This window comes from Coenobita brevimanus, chromosome 41 (genome assembly GCF_032717465.1).
Source record: "Coenobita brevimanus isolate Jiangsu-jjx chromosome 41, ASM3271746v2, whole genome shotgun sequence".
In the NCBI taxonomy this organism is placed as follows: Eukaryota; Metazoa; Arthropoda; class Malacostraca; order Decapoda; family Coenobitidae; genus Coenobita; species Coenobita brevimanus.
Genome location: NC_136994.1, coordinates 18,657,242 through 18,682,406, shown reverse-complemented (window position 1 = coordinate 18,682,406; position 25,165 = coordinate 18,657,242). Strand labels below are relative to the sequence as shown.

The 25,165-nt window shown below is 38.9% G+C and overlaps 1 protein-coding gene across 1 annotated transcript in view; it reads right to left on the bottom strand.

Moving 5' to 3' along the window:
* The window catches only part of EndoA (SH3 domain containing GRB2 like, endophilin-A), a 67,681-nt gene that overhangs the window by 29,694 nt on the left and 12,822 nt on the right, over window positions 1-25,165 (bottom strand). The window contains exons 2-8 of the mRNA XM_080270569.1: window positions 25,097-25,165; window positions 16,679-16,812; window positions 15,329-15,395; window positions 9,164-9,214; window positions 1,725-1,828; window positions 1,155-1,258; window positions 654-763 (exon numbers count right to left, since the gene is read on the bottom strand). The exon at window positions 25,097-25,165 is cut by the window's right edge and continues 157 nt beyond it. Coding sequence (XP_080126695.1) covers window positions 654-763; window positions 1,155-1,258; window positions 1,725-1,828; window positions 9,164-9,214; window positions 15,329-15,395; window positions 16,679-16,812; window positions 25,097-25,165 — 639 coding nt within the window. The remainder of the gene's footprint in view (window positions 1-653; window positions 764-1,154; window positions 1,259-1,724; window positions 1,829-9,163; window positions 9,215-15,328; window positions 15,396-16,678; window positions 16,813-25,096) is intronic.

Here is a 25,165-nt window from a genome sequence, read left to right as displayed (position 1 = left end):
CCTAGCATTAAATAGAATGTGGAAGGAATGCAAAATTGAAAGGAATACTTCTGCCTTGTACCATAAACCAACAGTGAATAAGCAAAAACAAAAAAATACAGTGACAGTGAAGCATTATATGTGTTGCAGTGATGAGTGTGTGTGACAGAGTACCACATTACACTTGGAGAATGGAGTGTGACAGAGAGTGAGAATTAAGAAAAAGGTTACAGAGTGAAAGTGAGCTAGAGTCATATATATGTAATAATGAGTAGTTACTGGGAAAGAGATATTAAGTGGGAGGGAGTAGTTTATGTACTGGTGATAAAGTGGAAATCTGTGAGCAAGTATTAAAGACAAGCGTGACAATGAGAGTGAGATAAAGTACGGTCTGTGTAGTGGTGTAAGAGTGACAATGAATGAGAATGTGATGAAGAATATGACAATGAACAAGAGTTCCACACTGACATACAAAATGAGTCATGGCAAGTGAGAATATGATGTTTAACCTTCATTAAGACTGTGACAATACTATATATGGCAGTGATATGACAATGAATGATGGTAGCGGAGAAGAAAAGTGAGAGAAGTAAACATGACAATAATAAACATATGATAAAGATAATACAAGATATGACAAAAGTGGTAATCAAGTGAGATAAGAGTTAACTCACCAGTAACATTGGTGGAAGGCAGGCCACCATTGAGTGTGTCTGTCACGCCCAGTTCGGACAGGGTCTTGGGCACAAACTCTGGCTTGGGGCGGCAGGCAGCCTCGTTCTTCCTGCAAGGGGGTTTGCTTGTTGGTTTATGTCCACAGTAGTTGCAGTTTAACCACTTAAATCTCATGATATTATTTTTAGTTTATTTCTGCCACCCTCAGGCAATTTTACAAAGACTGGAAGATCTTCAAAATGTACAGAGGCATACGTATCTTCCCAGAGTCTGGTGATTACATAACAAAAAAAGTCAAACCACCTGAAACACACACTAGTAGGGATAGAGTTTTCAATGTATTTTGCCAGTTGCACATTTTCTACTAGAGCTATATATGACACAAACACCACTACAACCACCATTAATACCACTTCAACCCCCATTACTACCACAACCACCACCATTACTACCACCATAACCACAATCCCCACTACTACCACAATCACCACCACACTTACTTGTCATGCAGTGTGCCAGCCAGGACCTCAAGTATCTCCGTACACTGTCTATGGTAATCCAGGAGGTTCTCGGAGAATGTCGCAAGTTGGGAGATCTGCTCTACCTGTGGAGGTGAGATAATGGGTTAACAGGTGACAACAGGGATAAAGTGATGGACTGACGGTGATTACTATACTCATTTTACCTTAACTTGGCCAAGATTTCTGTCCTTCTGCGGTATATTTCACATAGCTCAGTGGCTGGAAAAGACAATGCTATGGCTCTACGCTGCTGTCATAACACTTGCATCATACTCTGTTATTCTTATTGATACAGCTCTCCATGTAAGGCTGAGATGGCAATATTAAGCCAAATTAAAGTGAAAGGAGTATAGCTGGTCTGTTTTCATGTGTGTGTGTGTGTGTGTGTGTGTGTGTTTTGGGAGGGGGGGGAATGGGTTCTTCTATGAAATGCGTATTAAAATCACAGTATATAACACAATACAGTACACACATGAGAAATGATGGAATAATGCATTAGATAAACCCAGAACTGAGGGAATAAAATTGTGCATAAAACCTGGTACTCACATCATTCTCGAGGAGGTTATGCATCCCCATCTGCGCCAGGTGAAGGGACTCAGCGAACTTATCCTCGGCCATCTTGATCTCTTCATCTGTGACGTGAGAACCGCCTACAGAAAGGGTCGGAGAGAGAGAAGAGCCAAGCGCTACCATTAGTCAGTTCTGGCTTACATTTACACACCACGGGGTTTTATTTGTGCCTTCTGATGGATTAGCTTATGGTCGTGTGGCCGGGAGGTGCCTGTGTGCTTGCTGGTGGATTTGGTAGCATACTGTCTATATTTAATCTTCTCGTGGTTCACAGTCTTGAAACACAATGGGTATAATTAATGTTCTTTTGCTCTGAAATACTAGCTTAATATCTTCACTCCTTAATATCTGCTTAAAGTGTTTTGATGCTGTGATGAATGCTTCTCACTCCTGATTATTTGCTTACAGTGTTTCGAATCCATAATGAATATTTCTCATTCTGGAGTATTTGCTTAAAGTGTTTTGGAGTCGAAGTGAATGTATTGTGATGCCAATCCACAGCTAACATTAAGCAGCTCCCCACCACACACAGGACATATCAACAGCTTCATGCACACTACGCTCCAGATCTCTGCTGGTGCATGCTTGGCTGGAAGGAACATGGTCATCAACATCAAGTCTGTGCTGGATGCTTTAACAAAATGAATCTGTTTCAAGGAGTTACCTATCTCATTCCATATTACATGAATATTTAGTTACCAGAAAACAAAACCAAAGTTTCACAACTCAAGCAGTATCATCAAACCAAATCTATATACAATACACCACAACTTAAACACATCAAAGACGATAACCAAACAGATAAAAGAAGAATAATCTATTTACAACTTAACAAATATCTTATAAACCACACAAACTTTGACAGAATATATCATCATAAAAAGAACATTTTTTTTTTACTAAGTAGTAGCATATATATAACTTGTACTGGGAACTAATATAAGAGAAAACAAATGCTTTAAATTTTATCTTAAATTATGACCATATCTATTTATAACTCAAGTATTGTGTCACTACATTAACTAAAACATTCCTTACAACTGGAGAATAAAAAAGAAGCAGAGGTAAAAAAGTAAAATCACACTGAAACTGATCTTATAATACATACACATAAAAGATAACAGGATGTTTTATCACAAAGTTCAACCCTAATCTCCAACTCAAATCAAATGTAAGTATGACACAGTTAAATCAAATGACACTATTGAACATAAGATCAAATTATAAATATTATTATCAAACATTTTTATTAGTATTCCTATTATTTTTATTATTATCTTTTAACACATCCTTCCAGCCTGCAGCAGAGGACTATTGGAGGTTAGAGTGCTGAATGCTGCAAGTCCTGCTCTGAGCTGGTCTGGCGCTGGCTGGCGAAGAGAGGCTGGTGAGGCACAGAGGGGGCAAAGGAAGGAACAAAACTGGGCAGGCAATCACTGGAGGTCAACTGGGCTACTGGGATGTGCGCTGGGGGAGAGGCTGTGCAATGGGTTAGCAAAATGTTGATCATTACACAAACATAACGGCAAAAGATCGCATTATCCATGTTAGTCATCATTGCAGAGGACGACAGTTTCCACCCACCCTCTACTTCCACCACTGACCTAAGGGAAGTCACAGCTAAGGTACTGCACTGAACAAGCACATATTGGTCAATGTTAAGGTGGTAGTTCAAAGCCTTACTGAACAACACAAGAAGCAGTCATCATACACTGCTCCTTATGCAATTGGTCAAAGCTTTAAACTACCATTATACTCGTTATCAAATCCTTGGATGGCAGTGTGAAGCCTCATTAGGCATCCCAGGTAACAGTGCCATCATCAACTGTTACCTGAGATGTCTTGCAAAGCCTCAAACTACTACCAATACTGTGCTTCTAGCTACAAACCCATGCTGGGCAGTAAAGTAGCAGCATTACCACAAATTGCTACTTGCGACACCTAACACAGCTTTAAAGAGCCACATACTTCCCAATTTCAAATAATTCAAATCTTGCAAGACCAGGGTATGTGTTCTCATCAGGTAAGGAAGCTCCCTAACGCCTCTTCCCTACTGATTGATTTTTTAATACAGCTGGCTAGTATAGTTTTGTACATTATTTATGCAGTGTGGTAATATGAGAATGAATTAAGTGACACAGAAGATGACAGCAAGGAGTAAAAAGCAATATAAATCATTTAGAAAAAGGTGTTATGGAGGTTCCTTAACCAATGAGAATACAGGCCTAGATTTTAACTCCTACTTCCTAGCAATCAATGACTTCCCTCCAGTCAGGGGCAGGAAGAGATGGGGGACAGAAATCGTGTCTCCCTCAAGTTCAATGTCAAACCAAACTTCATGAGGTCACTGTACTCAAACAATATCACCAAACATGACATCATACCAACTGTCAATGCAGAGGCAACAAAAATTAAGCCGTAACAAAATCCTCGAGACTGCATTCCGATTTACCGTATTCCAAGATTCTTTTCATTAACACTTAGGGCTATATGGTATTCCGGGTGGCACTGAGATGGTTCCTGGCTTTCCTTCCTTAACAATATATTTTACACATTACACCTGCACCATCACTTGTATCTTATCTGCTTTCTTGCAATATCAATAAAGTCTGCATCACAACGTACAAGATACAGCAGTGAGGTGTAATGTACTAAATACATTGCTAAAGATGAGATGCTTGGAAATCTCTAAGGCCACTTTGAATACAACTTCCAAATGTGAATAATAGTGAATAGTTTCATGTTATGCTTAAAGAGAGAATAATAATCATGTTGAGCTTACACAGTGAAAAATAACTTCCATACATACCGGTATTACAGATTTCCTTAAAACTTCTTTATGTGGTATAGAATGAACAATAACTTTCAAATGCATAACTGATTATACGGTAACCATATCACAATACACATTATTTATTTATATGTGACAAAGAACGAGCATCAACTTCCAGATATACAGCACTTTTATAAACACATCTTTAATATAACCATCTATAATTGATTTGTATATTTAAACTGTTCAACGGTTATCACTTATGGGTACCCACAAATACAACAAACAACTCATAACATCTACAATCAGATGACATATTATAAAAACAAACAAATTTATAAATACATAAATAAATAAAATGTACCACAGGAGGAGTACAATTACAGTATATTCTAATTGATATAGCTTATGCTGTTCTGAGATGACTGGTTTGATATCAACTAATTGTGTATAAGTTAAGAGAGCTGATCAGAATACATCAAGCAAACGATACTCTGTTCGTGGCATCTTAAAACTGTCTGAGAGCAGCAAAACTAATATATAACTTGCTGGTATGTCATCTGACTGAACGGATTAACAAACCAACACACAGGACTGATACAAGTGCAAACCCCCCACTTATAATACTGGGACACACTTTTTAAAGCCTGCACAAGCTATTCAAATTGCATCACGCTTCTAGAACCTTCCACAGGGCCAAGTACAAAGAATTAATATAACTTTAAGTAAACATTAAAAATCACTGTGAACTATTATGTAACTTTAAATTATTTCCATTACTCTAATGTTCTAATAATTTCTTAAGACAATAATGAGTGAATGACTGTACGGGCCGATTCACTGGGGATTCTTTTTGACTGCTTCTCTCATATTCCTATATTCCTTTCATGTTCTCAATTCCATACATCTTTTTGTAATAACAGAAAAAATGATCAGCCAGATGCTATTAATGAATCCTGAACATTATCCTGTGCTTACTGACACTTTATTAAGGTGACTGCAGATGAAAACTGCATTTTTGTATATATGATGCTGTACTAAGATACTGTACATTATTGAAGGGAAAAATATATCAATAAATCTTAAGCACGTATGTCAATGTTAATAATCACTTTACTAGAAATACTGCATTAAAGCATTTATATATTTTGGCAGGACTATTGCTATACTTTGGTGAAAATCTGCACACTAGAATACGGTAATGCTAATAATTTTAATTCTCATCTTAGTACTGTATTAATGTTTGTTTATATCATCGCATTATGCATTTATATATTTTAGGTAGAACTAATGCTGTTCTATGGGGTATTGCTGCATACTATGTCACGACGTTACTGTAATGATTTGTACAGTACGAAGGGGTATTACTGCTTACAATATCACGACATTACTGTAACGATTCGTACTATGGGGTATTACTGCATACAGTATCACGACATTACTGTAACGATTCGTACTATGGGGTATTACTGCATACTATATCATGACGTTACTGCAATAAATCATGTGCTTGTCTTGTTACTGATTACCCACACTTACTGAAAACTGTACAATTTCAACACAACTACTGGTTACCTGAAAGCCTATTACTGCACACTAGAATACAGTACAGTACAGTCTCATGATTCCAATACAGTGATTGGCAGATGCGTTAAGATAATCACATACGAGAAATATTATCCATCTTAACAATAATACAAATCCTATAGAATTATGTCAACTTTACTCTTCAAAAACTAATGTCTTTGTATCAATCTTCGATATTTACACATCTACCTATCTATCTATCTATTGCCAGATGCCTCAATCCCATAAGGGGTGGCCACAAACAAATCGCCTCTGTGTTGCCCTGTCCAATGCCACTTCACTGCCTTGCTCCCACCTCCCTCTCTCATATACCTCTCCACTCCATCCCTCTATCTCATCCTTTACACATCATTAGTATTTAATCAGGTGCTTTGAAATATTACGTGTGGTTAGTTTAGCACTTGAAAAAGCGAACATCCATCTTTACGTCAGCATGAACATAATATTGACTCAAGTTCACTGTTGGCTTGAGTTTTAATCCTGATATAAATCCTTAACGCCATCTGTTCTCTTTTATTTCTACTGTTACCAGACAAGTTTATCCAGCATTATGAGGGCATTTTTTAACATTGGTGTGTCCGCACCTCAAAGAATCACGAATTTTTCTCCATTCTTAGTCTATTTTTTCTTGGAGGGAACAATTTTGGAGGCCTCTAGGCTTTGGTTCCTTCTTCCTTGCATTAAAAAACAAGTGAGCTGTCCCTAGCTGAATAAAATAATCCAGCATCGGCAAAAACCAAACAGTAAAGTGATCATCATACCAACAAGAATCACTTAATAACCCTTTCAATTCAATGACATCTGCATTAACTTATTCCCCCTGTGTTCAGGCAATTTTATGCAGCTCAGGAGAGCAACCTGGTAGTAAAGGAACAATCAAAGACTATATCAAACTCCTTCAATAGAAAAATTTTAACCGATGCTGAATAAATTTGTCCGCTTATAGAAAATATAGACCAGGGAAAACATCACTAGAGTCTCTGGATTAAAATGCCATCAAAGAAATGGGTTTCGTGGCAATACAGAAAAACTTGTGTACATTTTTATGGCAGTCAAGGTCAGTGATGTGGTTTCTTTACATGCTCACAAACTATAACTGAAACTAATAAAAAATTAGTAAATAACATGATCACCTTTGCAACACCAGCTTAGGTTGAACTGGACTGCAATGCTTCCTTTAATGTTGACCATACTCCTTTTACTCTAATTTGGCCTAAAACTTCCACCCCTCCATCTTGAATGCTAAGTTGTGGAAGAAATACACAATATCATGTCGTGCTAGTCACAAAGAAGTGCTATGGAAAGGATGTACAGGAGCAGCACTCTTATTCTGCAGGTACATTACATGGCATAAATTGCAAAAGGACAAAAATCTGGACCAAGTTAAGATGAAAGGAGTATAGTTTTATGGAGTGTATAAAGTGACAAGAACTGGCCCTGGCTGTGCACGAGTTACTAGCCGAGCCATCACGTCAGTGGCACGTTGGTTTAGCAACAGCAGCATCGCCCAAAACTCAAAACAAGCAAAATAAATTCCCATATATAAAGCAGCTGTTTTGTAGCAGCGTCAACCAATAATGCAGCGTGCAAGCTTTAAGTTTATACAGAAGCAGGAGGAGGGCAGGGGTGGCAGGAGTACACATGATTAGCACTGAGTGTGCATTCCACCAAGTGTCTGTGTGTGTGCGTAAAAGGTCAATGGTACACGTAGTCAGTACTCATCCTGCTGAGCCACAATGTGGTTCAGGACACAATACAGTGTAGGACACCCTCACTGTACTGCCGTTTCCTTTATCAAACACCATCAACCTTTATGTGGCAGTTTTCCCTCAGCTGATGAATGTTATCTGGCACTACCCAGAATATAATACTAAAATGAGGTCATGCTTTTGAAGATGTTAGTTGAGCTAGTTTCTAAACCTCTAATGGGCAGCAGTTTCTTGCAGCTGAATGAAACTCTAACAGGTAAAGAAACAGATATCTTAAAGCATTTTGCTATTATCAAATTGCTGTTCTCCCAGTGAGTGTGATACAGGACAGAAGGGTTGACTATAATCAGCATACAGATGAAAAACACAAACTGTTCTCTGATACAACATCAATCATCATTTCACCATCTTGATTTGGAAATGATACAGCATTATCCCTACACTGAGGGTCAGGATTTACTGTACTTACATTAATCAAGTGACTTCACAACACAACACACACACACGAGGCAGAAGTACACGCCAGAAAAACTGAGGTGGACCACACTGAACTATGTCTACCAGTCTGGTTCGAAACTCAATCCACCAAGGCTCATGATTTGTGGGCATACCTCAGCTAGAATTGGGTGAACTATGAGGCTGTCATGTTATTACCTTCAGTGCTCAAACCAGACTTCAATATTAATAACGTCAACACCTCTACATTGTGGCACTGACATACAGTAACTGGGCAACTCACAATTCTGCTGCCTAGTCAGACAGCCTCTCTACTTCCTCCCTATCCCTGAGAGAAGGATGGTGGACTATAAGAGAAGGACCAACTTAACCTGGAGTCCACTGTCTTTGTGTTTTTATGAGCCTCGGGCCACAGCAACAACCCTCCCACAGTCATACCGTATTAAGGTTTAGAAATGAACCTTCTTCAGGGCCATCAGCTAATAATGTACACCAGACTTTTTAAGAACAAGCCTTGTTGAATTACGTCATCAAGACCCAGGACTGTATTCTCCATCAGTTAAGGAGGATCCCCAGCACCTCTTTTTTAATTATTTATTTTGAAGTTTTAGTATACAGATATTACACTCTATAGTTTTCCTGAATGTTAGTTATGCCTTTATTTATGCTGACACAGACTACCTACATATAAAGTGTTACTGTAGCATACACAGAAATACAAGGGTTGGGGGGATGCGTAAAGGATCCTCCTTAACCAACGGAAACATAGGCCTTGGGGAACTTTGTTACTGGGACCCATCATGGGGGCTGATTCAGTTTGGTCCACCTGTGCCTGATGCCCCCCACCCCAGTACCCCATCCTGCCCTCCCGCCTGCCCCGCTGTACGTACCCCCCCAGCCCGGGCTCCTGGCAGGGCTGCCGCCCGGCGACGGGGTGAGAACTAGTGCCACAAAAACAGAGAAAATGGTTGACAGTTAATTGGCCAGACCAAAAATAGAAAGAAGGCAGTTAACACTCTCAGGCTCTTATGACTCACTCTCAGCTGAATAAAATACTGCTTAGGTCAAGTTAACAGCTACACTATTAACACTCTCAGGCTCTTATGACTCACAGATGAGTAAAATGTCTAATATTAGATGGAATAAAATGGTGAGCTGTTAATAAAACCCTCCATTTCTTAGCTAGGAATATTTAGTGCTCATGAAGTTATGAACTTTACAAGCACTAAATCCTCTGAGGCCAGGATGCCACTTGAACTGCGTCAACCTCGAGAGCTAATGTTGACAGCATTAACACTCGGGTTCATGGCTCACTCTTGGCTAAATATCATCTAACATTAGCTGGAATTACCACTAGAGTTGTCCTGACCGTGAGAGAGTTAAAATAGTGAATTGAAAATGGAACACAGCTAATCTGGCAGCAAGAAGTTTCAAAGGACAGGTAACAGAACAAGAAGATTGTTAATAAATGCCAGAAGTCAAGTGAGGTGACTAAATGGACTGCTAATATGAATGAAAACTCTACAAAATGAACGTCTCTGAGTGATAAAATGTACAGACTGGTTGGCTACTGAAGATCTGCTAATTCTATGGGTTAACATTAGAAGATGACGGTGTCAGAGATTAAGGAACAAGTGGAAAGGTTCAGGGTGTTAGAAAATTAATGTACAAGACACTGCTACACTTCACACTACCTTACCTCACACATGCTATTCATTCATTCATTCATTCATCACTAATCCAGTGTTGCCCCATGAGAAGTATAGGAGCCCGGGGCTAGGCAAGTTGGTCCTGATGTTTATGATGAGTGACCAGCCTCATCACAAGAAAATAATGCCACACCACACATTACCACATCTCACACTAACCCTCCCAATACACATGCATTACCAAACCTCACACTGATACACACTATACACAAATTCACACACCATAGCCACACCTCACATATTCCCAACACCACAGCCACACCTCACATATTCCCAACACCACAGCCACACCTCACATATTCCAAGAGTACACACTGCCACATTATATAAATATCTCACATTAGAGCACGCTGATGCTGGACAGTGATGCCTTTACACAGTGGCAAAGCTGACATTACTCCTCATCCTCTAACAGGTGGAAAATGAACAGCATAAGTGCAATTTCAAACTCCAGTCCACCAGATTCATGTCCAGTGGATGACAACAACAACTGCAGTACACCAGAGTCATCACCACTGCCTCCCAGTGCCTTGCTACTTCCTGGGAACCTCACAACAGTGGATGTCCATGACAGAAGTGTACACAGGTTACTTTATTCTCACATATTTCTCTCTCACTCCTTTCCTGTTCTTTCTCCCTCAACACACTTCACACCATCACTGAACACATTCACAAATCACAGCACCACATTTCATTTCACTGTCACCTCACAATCACACATCACAGTACTACACTTCCCATATCCTACTCATCATCATCCGGACCTCCTTTCCCACCCTAGGGCAGGGTGAGGAGTAGAAACATCCAGATAGTCCAAATTTGCCCAAACCAATGGGTCACGCTTCCATTCACTCGCCATGCCCTCGGAATCCTGGCTCTATCCAATACGCCAAAAAATTCATCACGTTCTGTAGCTTCACATAAAGTATCTGATAAAGATTTTTCTAACACCCTGTTCTACAGCTGTTAGAGAATGGGCACTGGAGCAAGAAAAATTATCATTAAGATGGAGAACACGCGTGGTTAGTGATCAATAAATAGAAGAGAGGGATTTAGGAATGGGATCCAGGGTAATTCCATAAAGGTATTTAGAGAAACAGTAACTGTGATGGATATTATCTATGCAGAGTGGAGAATTTATGGCATAACAGGGACAATGGAAAGTTTAAGGTGCACTCTAGTAATGAAAAGGGAACTCAAATATAAAAATTAAAAGTATGAAGCATAAACTTTTTAATATTATGGGTTGATGGTTTCTCCCTGGGGGATAAAACTGGGAATTTTGAAGGACTGAATGATGAGAGAATGCATGTAAGGCTCAGTCTGCTGGCTGGGCACTTTACAAATGGCCCATCCTAATTTTCTTTTCATTTTCCAAAAACTGAATCCTTCCCAATCAAAGAGCGAGAATTTTGATGATGATGATGATGATAGCAAATTATTACAGTACCTTTTGCGGCTGTTAAATGAAGAAGCTAACAAACGGTAGCTTGGAAATGAGTTCTGTGCTGGAGATGAGTTATTTGGACCTACAGAATTTTGATTAGTGTTGAGAAGACTGAAATATAAACCATAATCTTAACACCTCAGCAGACTAGTACCTCCTTCTTACCAATTTATTTCCACATATGACACATTAACCTTCCCTTGTATAATATTTATGCCAAGTATACCACTACTAAGAAGGCAGAAATAACACAAATGGAATATTTAAGTGTAATATGCAAGATAAACTAAGGAAGGGGGACTACGAGGACATGAGTCTGTGAGGGTATGGCCTAGAGCCGATGTGGGAGTCATAATGAGCATGAGATGAAAACCAGTCACAAAAGGCAGGAAGATTCTTGAGTAACTCCTTCAGACCCACACTGCATTTTCTATTTCATTCTTCCTATCATGTGACAATTTTTAACTCAGGGAGACTCTATACAGGTGTAGGGGTTAATGAAGACTATAATGAACACCTGAATTCAGGTTTCCTCTAAGCTGAATAAAATGATCCAAAGGCAGAAATGAACATGATAGAAAATACATTAATAGACTGAAGGGGATACCAAGGATAAGGGAGGTGTCTGATGATAAAAGGAAAAATTATTCAAGATGGTAAGAGTCAATTCGGATGAGAATGAGGGAGCTGACAGAGGAAATGGAAAGGGAAGAGGATGAGGCTGCCAAAAAATAAAATACACATTAAATCATACACTGAATAAAAATCTCATTCCTTCACTGTGCATGCAAGAACTCAAAAAACCATCCATGCCTTCAGAGAAAAAATTACATAAAAGTGCATCATGAACACCTGAAAATAATAAACAACATGCAAGGATTATGGATACAGCTGAAAAATTTTAGAATCATAACCCTAATGACTTGAGGGAAAAAAAAAAATAATGGTTAGAAGTAATGTAAATTTGGCTTTGAGTTCCTCTGTACCAAAATGTCTTATATTCTGTTCCTGATAGTCAATATTTAGCTTTAAAAGTGTGTGTTACTCCCAACACCACTCACCAAAAAGCACCCCCATACACATTATCTCAGTCACTTTCATTCAGTCTAATTTAGCTTCACAGAGTGGTATATAATTGCTACTGGGGCTCATTTCCATCATTATCATCACCATCCATACGATGCTTTCAATCCTCTGTTCTCCTAAGCCAGGTTCTCATTTTTCATCCATCCATTCTCATAATCATACACCTCTTCACACAATTATCTTCCCAGTGTCTCTTTATACATCCAAACCAACTCAGCTTTCCTGATTCAATCATTTTTGTCTAGGATGTACATAACTCTGCACTGGGTAACCTATCCCTCAGAGACACATTTCACATCTACAGTATGTACTGGATTCATTCTAATCTCAGTGTATTCATAACTATGTTCATCCACCCACCCTGAATGCCAATAGCAATTAATATATTAATTTCAGTCAGGGGGATGCTTATCAAAGTGTCTTGCAGCAAAGAAAAATAACAAATTAGGTAAGAGGGTTGTGATTCCAAGTTTTTCAGCTGCATAAATGTGTCTACAGCATGCAGGTGAGAAGTGCACACAAAATCTGGGCAATGTGAAAACTGTACAGCCATGGCTAACCGTTTGCATTACAGTACTGTTATTACGAGTATTTTCAAGATACCAATCACAAAGTTTTGTGATTCTTGTGTGGATATTGACAGCACAGAGAAACTCACAATAAATTCAGTGGTGCATATCCTACAATCGCACTGGCTTGCAACTTTATATGCCTGAACTCTCACAACAATTTCACCGACTTCTCTTTTTAACCCTTCAACTGCAGACAGTCTGACAGCTGTAGCAACTGGTGCTTTAACTAACACTGCATTAGCTGACAACTTTACACTCAACTTATTACTCTTCATTTCAAATCACTAACATCTTGACTGACGACCAAAGCACAATTAAATAAAGTTTGTGAAAAAAAATTACACACGAATGTGGGCACAACCGGTGCATTTACTTCCATCGTATTGGCTTGCAACTTATTACGCAAAACATCAAAACACTACCTGTATCTCACAAACAGATGGTATAGCAGAGTTATATAAAGTTCATGGGGAAAAACATTATGGATGAATGTGAAATCTATTGGTGATTTTTACTTCACAATGGTTTGCAACTTTATACATATTACGCTTGACTTCAAAACACTGCAACTTAAATGGAACCGTATTCACAAACCGACTTAAACCAGCTCCCTCATAACTCAGATTTTGATTTACAGGAGGAACAAGAGACATGGTAGGGTTCTGGACACTCCTGTTCTTGTCCTTTCTGCTATACATAATCTAAATGCCATACTTTAAGAAGCACAGAAGGCCTCATAGCACCTTTTCCAACATTATTAACTTTGCCTATTACCGTACACCCTGACATTCCCTTACATGTTATCAAAATCCTTTTAATATCAACATTTTCCATCAATAACACACAAGAGGATACGAGGTGTACTATGGAAAATAAATCAATCATGAAGGGGTGTTTAGGGAGTCTCCGTGTGACTCGGAATAAAGCCCTAAGCTACAAAAGGGAACTGAGCATAAGTGAATTCGTGAATCTGGACCTGGTATATCAGTCAAATAAAGTTTGTGGAATAAACATTATGCATCACCAAAAAACTGTTCATGCAATACAAACAGAAACAAACGACCGTATGCTTCAAACTTAAATTCATGATGGGGAAGGAAATACAGTTCCAAAAATTTATACAGTAATCTCTTACATCCCCCTTTTTTTTTTTTTTTTTCCATCATGGCTTCTAATCCCACTTCTTGATACTTTCTAATCCCCAATTTTCTACAATAACTTCTACAGCAAGTGATGAAGATAAAGCAAGTCTGACCTCTTTATATCACTGCTAACTGCACTCCATAATGTGGGATGCAGGCTGGTGAAATAAATTAACTGTAGACGTTCCACAAATGTCCGTCAAAAACCATGCATGCCTTCCCCTTTACAATTTAAGTTTTAACCCTCTGAGTCCCGGTGGCATACTCTATAACTTATTCTTGCAACTACCTGGTGATTATATTGAATTTTATCCTTGCAGCTACCAGGTGATTTCTGAATTAAAGAAAACCCTCCCATACTGAACGGATTTATTTGTTATATGTAGCCATGAAACTGGATATAAGGATTTTTAGGGCTGTTTTCTATCACGGAAACTGAATTTAGGGATTTTTTAAAGGTTTTATCTAGACCCAAAACCTAATATATGGACTTGTTAAGGCATTATGTAGCCCTGATGCTGAATATAAAATAAGAAAATGACAAGAGTGAGATATGAGACATTCCTTGCCTCAATGGACTGACTTGTTGAAATCAGTGATGCAGTAATTATATTTTTGCTACCTCCACTTTCATTCAGCTTTATGGAAAACCTCTTGCAGCATCAAGATAAATGAAGACTACATCTGACCCCTTCAAGGAAAAAATAAATAAACAAATAAATATTAATCTGCGGACTTTTTGAACCGGAGTTGGATAATGATTTCATTAACCTCTACAATAAAAGACACTTCTAAAATGCTAAATAAAACGGGCTGGAGCTGCACTGATTAAAATGAATCTCCTTCAAATTCAAAGAAAATAAATCTCAAATGCATATCACAAAAATGAATCAAAACAAATCTCCAAAGTGAGTAGGAACAAAATTTTCTCTAGTTGAATCCAATTAGGTGGCAGTTGCAAGAATAGTCAAAAGTGCTCCATCTTTCTCAGAGGGTTAAGCATAGGGCCACAAGAGCCAGGCTGAACTGAACGGTGGTGCACTCCCCAGAAGACCTCCTCTTCCGCGCCGACACACAAACACATCAATGCGATAGTTACCCTTATCCTTTTTCCTCTTCTTGCAATCGAAGTCTAACCTCCGACCCTGCAGCTTCTTGCGATGGTGCTGAAATTGCAAATGGCCTGGATTAGATTAAGATGCAGCTACCACAATCTGGGTTGCATAACACTGGGTGAGGTATGCATGTTCATTCATTCATTCATTGCCAGATGCCATGTATCCCAAATGGGGTGGCCAAGGGCTTAAAATTAATTGTTTTACAGGGAAAGGCACTAATCCTCCACCAACCCCACTTGACACGCAGGGAGAACGTTATGCCAACAGCATCTGGTGTTCCCAGGCGGTCACCCATCCAAGTACTAACCAGACCCAACGTTGCTTTACTGGCCTATAATAAGTTACCTGCTAACTAATGTGTGTGAGGTTAGGTCAGGGTTGGTTAAGGTAAAATTATGTACATATAGAATCATTGCTTGTTTTTCACATATGTTAGGAAGCAAATACAAATGCGAAGAGTGAAAATCTGCCAATAATGAAAACCCACCTAAAAGGGCCTTAAAAACCATAACTTGACTACTGTGTGTATGTGACTGCCCAAAACCATATCCAGCCATTTTCAGACGATTTAACAATAAACCGAGCTAAATCATTCCAAAGCACACCTTAAAACTGTGTATTTTGTGATGACTTAACCAGGGACAATTGGGGAGGAAAAATAAAAAGAAAACAAAAATAAATAAGTAAAAAAATAAAATAAAACAGACTGTAGAGGTTAAACTAAACATTTAACCCTACAGTACGAAATGTCTCTCTGAAGTTAAAGAAAACCATGTGCAAAAAGGAAATAAGAAAATCACTGCAGGGCTGAAGTTAACCTTAATTAACCACATACCATCCAATTTCCAAGAACGACACTATTACTCACGTTCCCTACGCTGTCATGATTGCCAGGAAGTGAAAAAGTTACGATAATTGCTTCTGGGAAAACGCTTGCATGCGCTGACTATGGATTGACGAGGATATTGATGATTGAACCAGTATTTTCAGACACACAAGATCCGATTTTTAACTGCAACTGTCAATTACTTTTACTCGTTGTGATTAATGGATGGGTTGATAAAAACAGACCTGGAGGCATAACAGCAAAGGTCACTGGTACAGGTATTATGCTTGTGAATGACAAATATTAACACCCACCACACTACACTACAATACTCACATTCTCCCTCTCTCTCTCTCTCTCTCATTATTACTCTTATTACTATACAACATTATAACTGTGTACTCTTTCTTTCTCTACTATGGGTACTATCACGCTTGTAAATGCCTAACTAAATATTACCAGCCATGATGCTACACTATTCATATTTACATTCTCTCTCTCTCACCTGAACCTCCTTGATGTCCTTGGTGGCCAGGGTATGCATGGGTTCTAGGAAGTTCATCTTCATGTTGTCGTCGAGGTTATACTTGATGTCGGCAATCTGCTTCATACTCTCTCCCATCTCAACCAGGGCCGACGCTGTGGCAAAGATGAGCAGGTAATTGGTTAAGAGATAAGTGGTAGTTCAGTCATTAGTCAGTAGTTAAGGTGGTGGTGTCTTTACAAGGGTAGTTTGGCAGCCAGACAGTGATTAGGAAGAATCGTTATAATTGCTAGGTTGCCTCCTGGATATGTCTGTCCGTCGTATGTAATTTTCCTTTTATATCTGTGTACATGGAGGTGATTTGTTTGTGGCCACCCCTTACGGGATTAAGGTGTATGGCAATAGACAGACAGAGAAAGAGAGACATGTCTTCTCTATGTAAAGAAAGAATCCAAAGTTCAGTAATTTTCACTACCTATCTATTTACCTATCAATGTACCTATCAACATCTCTACCAACCTAACTGTTTATATCTATCAGTCTATAACTATCTGCTTGTCTACCCCTTTCCCTACCTACCTACTGAATCATGCAATGGACCTATAATGCAATCGTAATTAATGCATAAAGGAGAATGGACATCACTCAATGGCTTTATTAACTATTCTAACTGGCACACATTTATAGCCTCTCTCCCTCTCTCTCCCAAAATACTTATTCTAGGGTAAAAAAAGAATCATACATAACCTTCCCATTACCACCATCATCAACACAGAGACAAAATCCTGGCCATTAATGACAAAAACCATAAAAGAAAAAGTGTGCATGAAAATCCTAAAGAAAACCAAAGAGGAGGAGGAGGAGGAGGATAGTACAATATAGTAGAACCTCAATATAACGAACCCCGGTATGGCGGAAAATGGATTTAACGGATGCCGCGAAGCCCATTGAATTTCTGTTGTCTATAATGAACAATGTCTGCTAAATGGCGTGCAATGGAACACAATACATGTGTTTCCTACCCTTTTTACTCCAACCTGGTTTGACTTTGCCCTCTCCCCATCATGACTGCCGAGTTGTAATAACAGACTACAATAATTCTGTGCTGGTCATGAAGAAGTGTTATGACAAGGATGTGAAATAAGCTGCAAATGGGCGATATTATGGACCAAGTTAGTGTAATATGGGTATAGCTCATATTTATAGTTTTAGAGTATGGTTCCTGTACTCATTTATTTTTAAAAAGTGTGTCTGAAATCCCACCTCAGGGGCGGACCCTTGGATATAATGGACTATCTGCTTCAATGTTGCTGGCTTTCCCCCAAGTTAATCCATTACAGAGAAGGACTACTGTTTATATGCAGAGAAAACATTAGGAGAGGGAGGTGCAACTTAATAAAATTGTGCAATAAAGGTAAAACCATGAAGAAAAAATCATGAAATATATACGGAGAAATCAGTGAAAAACAGTAAAGGAAAACTGATCATACATATATGTGAAAAAAAATGAAACAAGGAAAGGCAGACTGGCAAAAAAACAGTACACATTAACTACAAGGCAAACTGTGAAATTAAGAACAACACCCACAGCTCCACCCACACCGATAGAAAAATCATGATATAAAAAAAAAACGACCAAAACAAAGAATGGTGAAGATGGAAAAACAACAAAATAATAATAATAATAATCTAAAAAAGCAAAATATGGTTCGCAAGAAAGATACACAAAAGGTCCATGACGGAGAGGGAGCGTTTGATTTAGAGCTTCAGAAAAGATCAAGGTCAACCACCCTCATCAACTTTTCAAAGTTTAATCGCTTTCAACCACCTGCCTCTGTCCAAACCTTCTTCACTATTTGCTGCCATGAAATACTGAACCTGATGAAATACAAAACATGGTGAAAAAGAGAAGGAAAAATACAGTACTGCAAATTTACCAGCCTGAAGTCAACTGTCTCAAAATTGTGTAAAGTTTGAATGCTTCCCCTCCATCCATCACAACCCTGCCAAAAAAACCCATCACACACACACACACACACACACACACACACAAACTGAAACAAAGAACATGACGAAATACACAAAAAGGTGACAAGAAATGAGGAAAAGATCACATATTATTAGTTGCAATATTTCAAAGTTTAAATTAGTCCTCTCACCACCTGCTACAACCCAGCTCTCACTCAATATATATTTTCTCACACAAAATTTAAAAAGTTATATATATTTTCTTGTTCTAAACTTGCCAAATTTAAAACATTATGAACTACAGCAGGAAGGACGGTGAAATACAGGAGGAAAAATGGCAAATGTACAATGTCAAGGTCAACTGTTATCATTCAAAACTTTAACTGCTTTCCTCCTTCTGCTTTAACACAAATCTCATTCAGTATACACAGCCATGAAATTTAACCTCAATATTTACTGTCACAAACTTAACTATTATTTACTACCACCTCAACTAATGTTTACTGCCATTAAATATCAGCAGAACTCTACAAAATACATAACTTGAAGCAAAAATGGAAAAATGTGACAATCTAGTGTATATGATCAACTGTCGCTATCATCTTTTCAAAATTTAACCGCATCCCATCCACTTTCCAAACCCATATAAAAGCCTCAATTAGCATCTCCTATCATGAAATACACAGCACGAACTACAGATGAAAATGTGACGAGAACTGGGCAAAAGACCAAATGTACACTGTCTCCAAAGTTCAAAGTTTTAAAATGCCTCCCAACCAACTGCCAGAATTCATACCAAACTGGATGCTTTTTCATTCCACCCCAAACCTCATTCGGTATTTCCCCTCACTGACTACAGGAAATGGTGAAACACAGATGCAAACGTGTCCAGCAGAGGGTAAAGTTTAAAATGTTATCGGCGGCCATATTTCGACATTGAAAATCCTCCCCTACCACCTGTCACAAACCAATTCAAATTCCATTCAGTGTTTCCCACCTTGAAATACAGAAAACGGTGAAATGCATAAAAAAACACTGAGAACAGAAAACAGGAATAGAGCAAACTGTGAAAACGAAATGGAAAAATATGATGAAATAACAATGTGAAAACAGAAATTACTGATCAAGGGTAACCCCAGCTATATTTCCATACTCCACTGATTCAAATTATACTTGAGAATACCGGCCCAGGAGAAAGAAATCAGTGGAAAAACAATAGCAATATATCATGGCCAACTGTGTCTGCCATTTCAAAATTTAAACACCTCATTCGCTTGCTACCCAGAACATTACTCAATCTTTCCAGCCTTGTTGTGTCCCTGCTGTTGTGAACTGTGGTGAAATACAGGATGAAAACCATTAAATACAGGAAGACCACCATGAAATACTGTACAGGAAGAAAACTGAAATACTGGGGGAAAGTGAAAATACAACAGCAAAGCCACCTGTCCGTCATTTTAAACTTTATGCCCCCGATTCATCCCCCAACCCAAGCCTTGCTCACTATGATTTGATAAACATTACACAGATCCTTACAAAACAGAAGGATGGTGGGAAGAGAAAGGCAGCACCAGTCAGCACTCCACTGGGTACACTTCAAATGAGGCTGGGGCTCCAACAACTACTACTTACTACCTACTACTACTACTACTATTACTATGTACCCCTATAAGCACATAATTGGCTTTCAAATTAATGGCGGCTCTATTTTCGTCTCAATCTGGCTGTGAAGGACGTTGAGGTTGCCAAATATAGATCTCTGAGAAGTGGGGGAGGATGTGACGTTGAGAGGGAGGGAGGGAGGGAGGGGGAGGGGGAGAGGGAGAGAGAGAGAGAGAGAGAGAGAGAGAGAGAGAGAGAGAGAGAGGGGGGACTACTAGGCTCATATACTGTTATTGAAAATAGAGTAGGTCTATTAATATGAAGGTCGGAGTCTCTCTCTCTCTCTCTCTTTCTCTCTGTGTAAGGTTAACGGGGAGAAACAGTAGTGTGAACGGAAGGAGAAAACCAAGAATCTTTCCTACCCCCCTCTCTCTCTTTGTTATGCTGCTCTTCAACATCTATAAATAAAGTAAGTCTATTAATATCAAGGCCAGAATCTCTCTCTCTCTCTCTCTCTCTCTCTCCAACCCTCTTTACGCTCTTATCCCTCTCCTGGCTGGTTCCATTTTCTGGTGATTTTTTTTCTTTCTTTTTGGTGACACGAAAATTAAACGAGTCATTGGTCTATCATCATCACTAATATTATCACCATCATCACCATTATTATTACTATTATTATTATTATTATCATCACTTTTATTATTATTATTATTATTATTATTATTATTATTACTATGTGGTTGGTGGGGGCATGTACTATCCACTCACTCATGTAGTGCAACATTAAGGTTACTCTACAGAGAATGACAGGCCAAATGATTCCCTGAAGCTCGGGAAACCATTATTACACTGGGTGGTAACCATATAACGGAAGGACGTCTGGTGGGTTGACACATTCCAACCGGATGGGGTCTGCAATGGTTTAAATTTTGTGCGAGTAAGCCTGGTCAACCTGGTCTTAAATGTTGGGACCGAGTAGCCTAGCCCTGGGCCCCTACACAGAAAAAGTCTGAATGCTGCATGGATATATTTTTTATATATTTTTGCTGCTTCAGTATATCATATTTTGTTTCTTTTTAGTCACTGTTTACTCTGAAAAATCGGCAGGCTTCTAACAGGCATGTAAAAATAAATACCGTAAATAAATAGAGCAGTGAAATAAGTGAAGGCAGCAATGTTTACAAGTCTGAGAAATAATGATAAAAAAACTGAGAAATGGCCAAGTAAGTTGAAATACCGGAAATGGTCTGAAATTAGCGAGGAAAAAGGAGCCAGGCCAATCTATCCCTTGTTTTGAATGCCCTGGGCGGGTAAACAGACATGACTGATGGAAACTTGATAATTGGGGGTGCGAGAGAGCTAAACATGTGACGGGCAAAAGTAAACAGATGTGAAAAAATCTGAAAACTGCGGGAAAACGATATAAAAGGTTTGCAAATATGATGAAACTTTAAATATATAGAAAAAGTTTACTGCGCAATAATGAATATGCAAAAACCGATGCAGAGAGAGAGAGAGAGAGAGAGAGAGAGAGAAAGAGAAAGAGAGAGAGAGAGAGAGAGAGAGAGAGAGAGAGAGAGAGAGAGAGAGAGAGAGAGAGAGAGGTGGAGGGGGGCTAGTAACTGCAACTACGCAATCTCTGCCGTGTTTTTACTCTCCTGGGTAGGTAAATATTGATGACAAATGGAAAATAAATAAATGGTGGGAAGAACTTCAACAATGTAGAAAGTAGTCACAAAAGGAATGATTAAATACTAAAAATAAAAATGAAACCAACTAATACAAGTGCCACAGGTGTCCAGGCAGTGTCTTTAAGTACCATTAATGAAATAAGTGCCACAGGTGTCCAGGCAGCATTCTTAAGTACCATTAAATAAGTGCCAAAGGTGTCCAAGTAGCATCCTTAAGTACTGTACCATTAAGTAAAATTTGTTTGTTCCATATATGTTTTGTAGTCTAAAATCAACAACGAGTTATCCAAATTGCACAGTGTACTCAAGTTACTTTCCAGAAAAACGTGAGAATGTAAGAAGACAAGGTGGGGATGCTGTGTTTGTGTGGTCAAGCTTTACCAAAATGAAAAAAGCGGGAAAAACACCATAAAAGGGAAAAGGGAAAAAGCAACAGACTTGTGAAAGACTCTGGGAAACAATAAAACAATTAAGTCGTGATAATTGATATATGTGACAAATAATGCTAAAAATTAACAATACACTACACTGAAAGTTAAAATAAAAAGTCAAGTATATATATAAATAAAATAATAAGGCTCTAAAATGGTGAAAAGTTAGAGAAATAACCAAAAAGGTGAGGTAAAAATGGAGGTAACCTAATCTATCCTGTGTTTTGAATCTCTGGGGCAGGTAAACAGGTGTGATTGACTGAGGGTCTGTGGGGGACGAGGGCAGAGAAGGTCACAGGGTCAATGTGATTATTATAGACCCAAGATAAACACACACACACACACAATATAGAAAAGTAAAATGTCACTTACCACAGATTTAAACATAAAATATTCAGGACTGACAAAAATATATGAGAACTGTAATATACCCAAGACAAATGGGTTATACAAAAGGAGTAAAGTTTTTCATATACATACATAGATACACACATACACAAATACATATATACATATACCATTCATACATACATACATATACACCCAAAATTATTCTTCAAGACCATTGCAAATAAATATCAAAGTTTCAAGGGCTGTGGGTAATAAAACAGAAAACTATTGCTAGACTGAATATTAGTCAACTATTCATTCATTATCAATTAAAAAATGAATAAAACTGATGTTACAAAGAAGCCAACTCTCCCTCACAGCAAAATATAACAAGAGAAAAAATAGGAAGGAAAAGAAAACAAAAACTCCGCAGGCAGTTCCGGCTCAGCTCCTTGCATCGCGTCCATTTTTAAACCGGCAGGCATCATTTTAGCCATGTTTGGCTTTTGTGTTCCTCGGCTTGGCGCTACTGACGGTGTGATAATATGCCACGACCAACTTACTCTGTAATATCTGGCCAAACTTTTACCTTGTGGGATCCGGTCAATTCAATTACATTTTATTTATTCCTTCAATTATATTTTATTTCTTGACTGAGATATTTTTGATTATGGAAATTTGCTACATCCACCTCATACTGTAATACCAAGTCAAATTTTTTACCGTGTGGGCTCAGTTATTTTCATTTATTTATTGAATTTATTTCTTCACTTCTATTACTGGTTTTATTGATTTATTTTTGTGTGGTATTAGGCTCTGCGCTTTTACCGATGTAATAATACGCTACAACCACCTTATACTGTACCGTAGTATGGGAGCGAAGTTTTGGCGTGAGGGGTCTAAAGTCAGTTATTTTTATTTATATATTTCTGTATTGAGAGAGCGAGAGAGAGAGAGGGGGGGGAGGGTGCTGGAAATTAGAGAGAGAGGGGGGGGTGCTGGACATGAGAGAGAGAGAGGGGGGGTGCTGGACATGAGAGAGAGAGAGGGGGGGGTACTGGAAATCAGAGAGAGAGAGAGAGAGAGAGAGAGAGGTGCTGGAAATTAGAGATAGAGAGGGGGGGTGCTGGAAATGAGAGAGAGAGAGAGAGAGAGAGAGGTGCTGGAAATTAGAGATAGAGAGGGGGGGTGCTGGAAATGAGAGAGAAAGAGAGAGGGGGGGGTACTGGAAATGAGAGAGAGAGAGAGAGAGAGAGGGGGGGTGCTGGAAATTAGAGATAGAGAGGGGGGGGTGCTGGAAATGAGAGAGAGAGAGGGGAGGGTACTGGAAATGAGAGAGAGAGAGGGGGGGGGCTGAAAATTAGACAGAGAAAGGGGGGTGCTGGAAATAAGAGAGAGAGAGAGAGAGAGAGAGAGAGTGGGGGGGGTGCTGGATATATACGAGCTCATAATTTTCGCGACACCCGCCTTCCACCCCTTTCAGATTTGGCGGCAGCTAATTTCGGCGCCTCACTCTCTCTCTCTCACTCTCTCTCTTATCCATTCCTCTCCCTTCCTCCTCTTTCTAACTTCTTTCCCTTTTCCTCTTCCCCCCTTCTCTCTCATTTCCTCCCCCATGTATCTAATATTCCTCCCTCCCTCCCTCCCTCTCTCTCTCTCTCTCTCCATGCCCTACTTGCTGCCTCTTTACAACTGTGTGTGTGTGTGTGTGTGTGTGTGTGTGTGTGTGTGTGTGTGTGTGTGTGTGTGTGTGTGTGTGTGTGTGTGTGTGTGTGTGTGTGTGTGTGTGTGTCCCTTTTGCTACCTCTGTATGTATGCTAAGTATTTGGTGTGCGTGTATTTTCCAGCCTATGTATGTATGCACAATATGTATGTATATATTTTTCATGTCTCTAAAAACTCTACTAGTAAGTTATGTAAATTCCTCTTCATAAAAACGTTCCATGCCGTTTTTCTTCTTTTTTTCCAATTTTAAAGATGCAAATTTAATTCAATACTCCATTACAGCGCCACAACTGTTTTGGCTAACGTTACACCACCCCCCCTTTTTGCACTTTCGAATAACATCAGATATTTTTAAAAATGAAATCTGGTGTTTATTTTCCATACTGATCGGTTTTATTTAATTTTTGAGTTCATCGCTGTTTTTGGTAATGTTTTAGTATTGTTTTTAAAATCTGAAGTTATTTTTAAAGGCTATTTCACAATTTTTTATACTATGTTTTAAGTAATTTCAACATGTATATAATACCGGGCAGGATTTGTTTATTTTAATTCACTTTCTTATGCATTAACTTCAAAGCAAGTAACAGGGAACCATCATCATCATCATCATCATCATTATCCGGACCTCCTTTCCCACCCCAGGGCAGGATGAGGATACGGGGCACCATACTATTAATTCTGTCAGCACTCACCATACTGATTGTCCTCTCCCAGCTCAGCCAGCCTCTTTCCGTATGACGTCATTGCCTCGCCCAGGACGC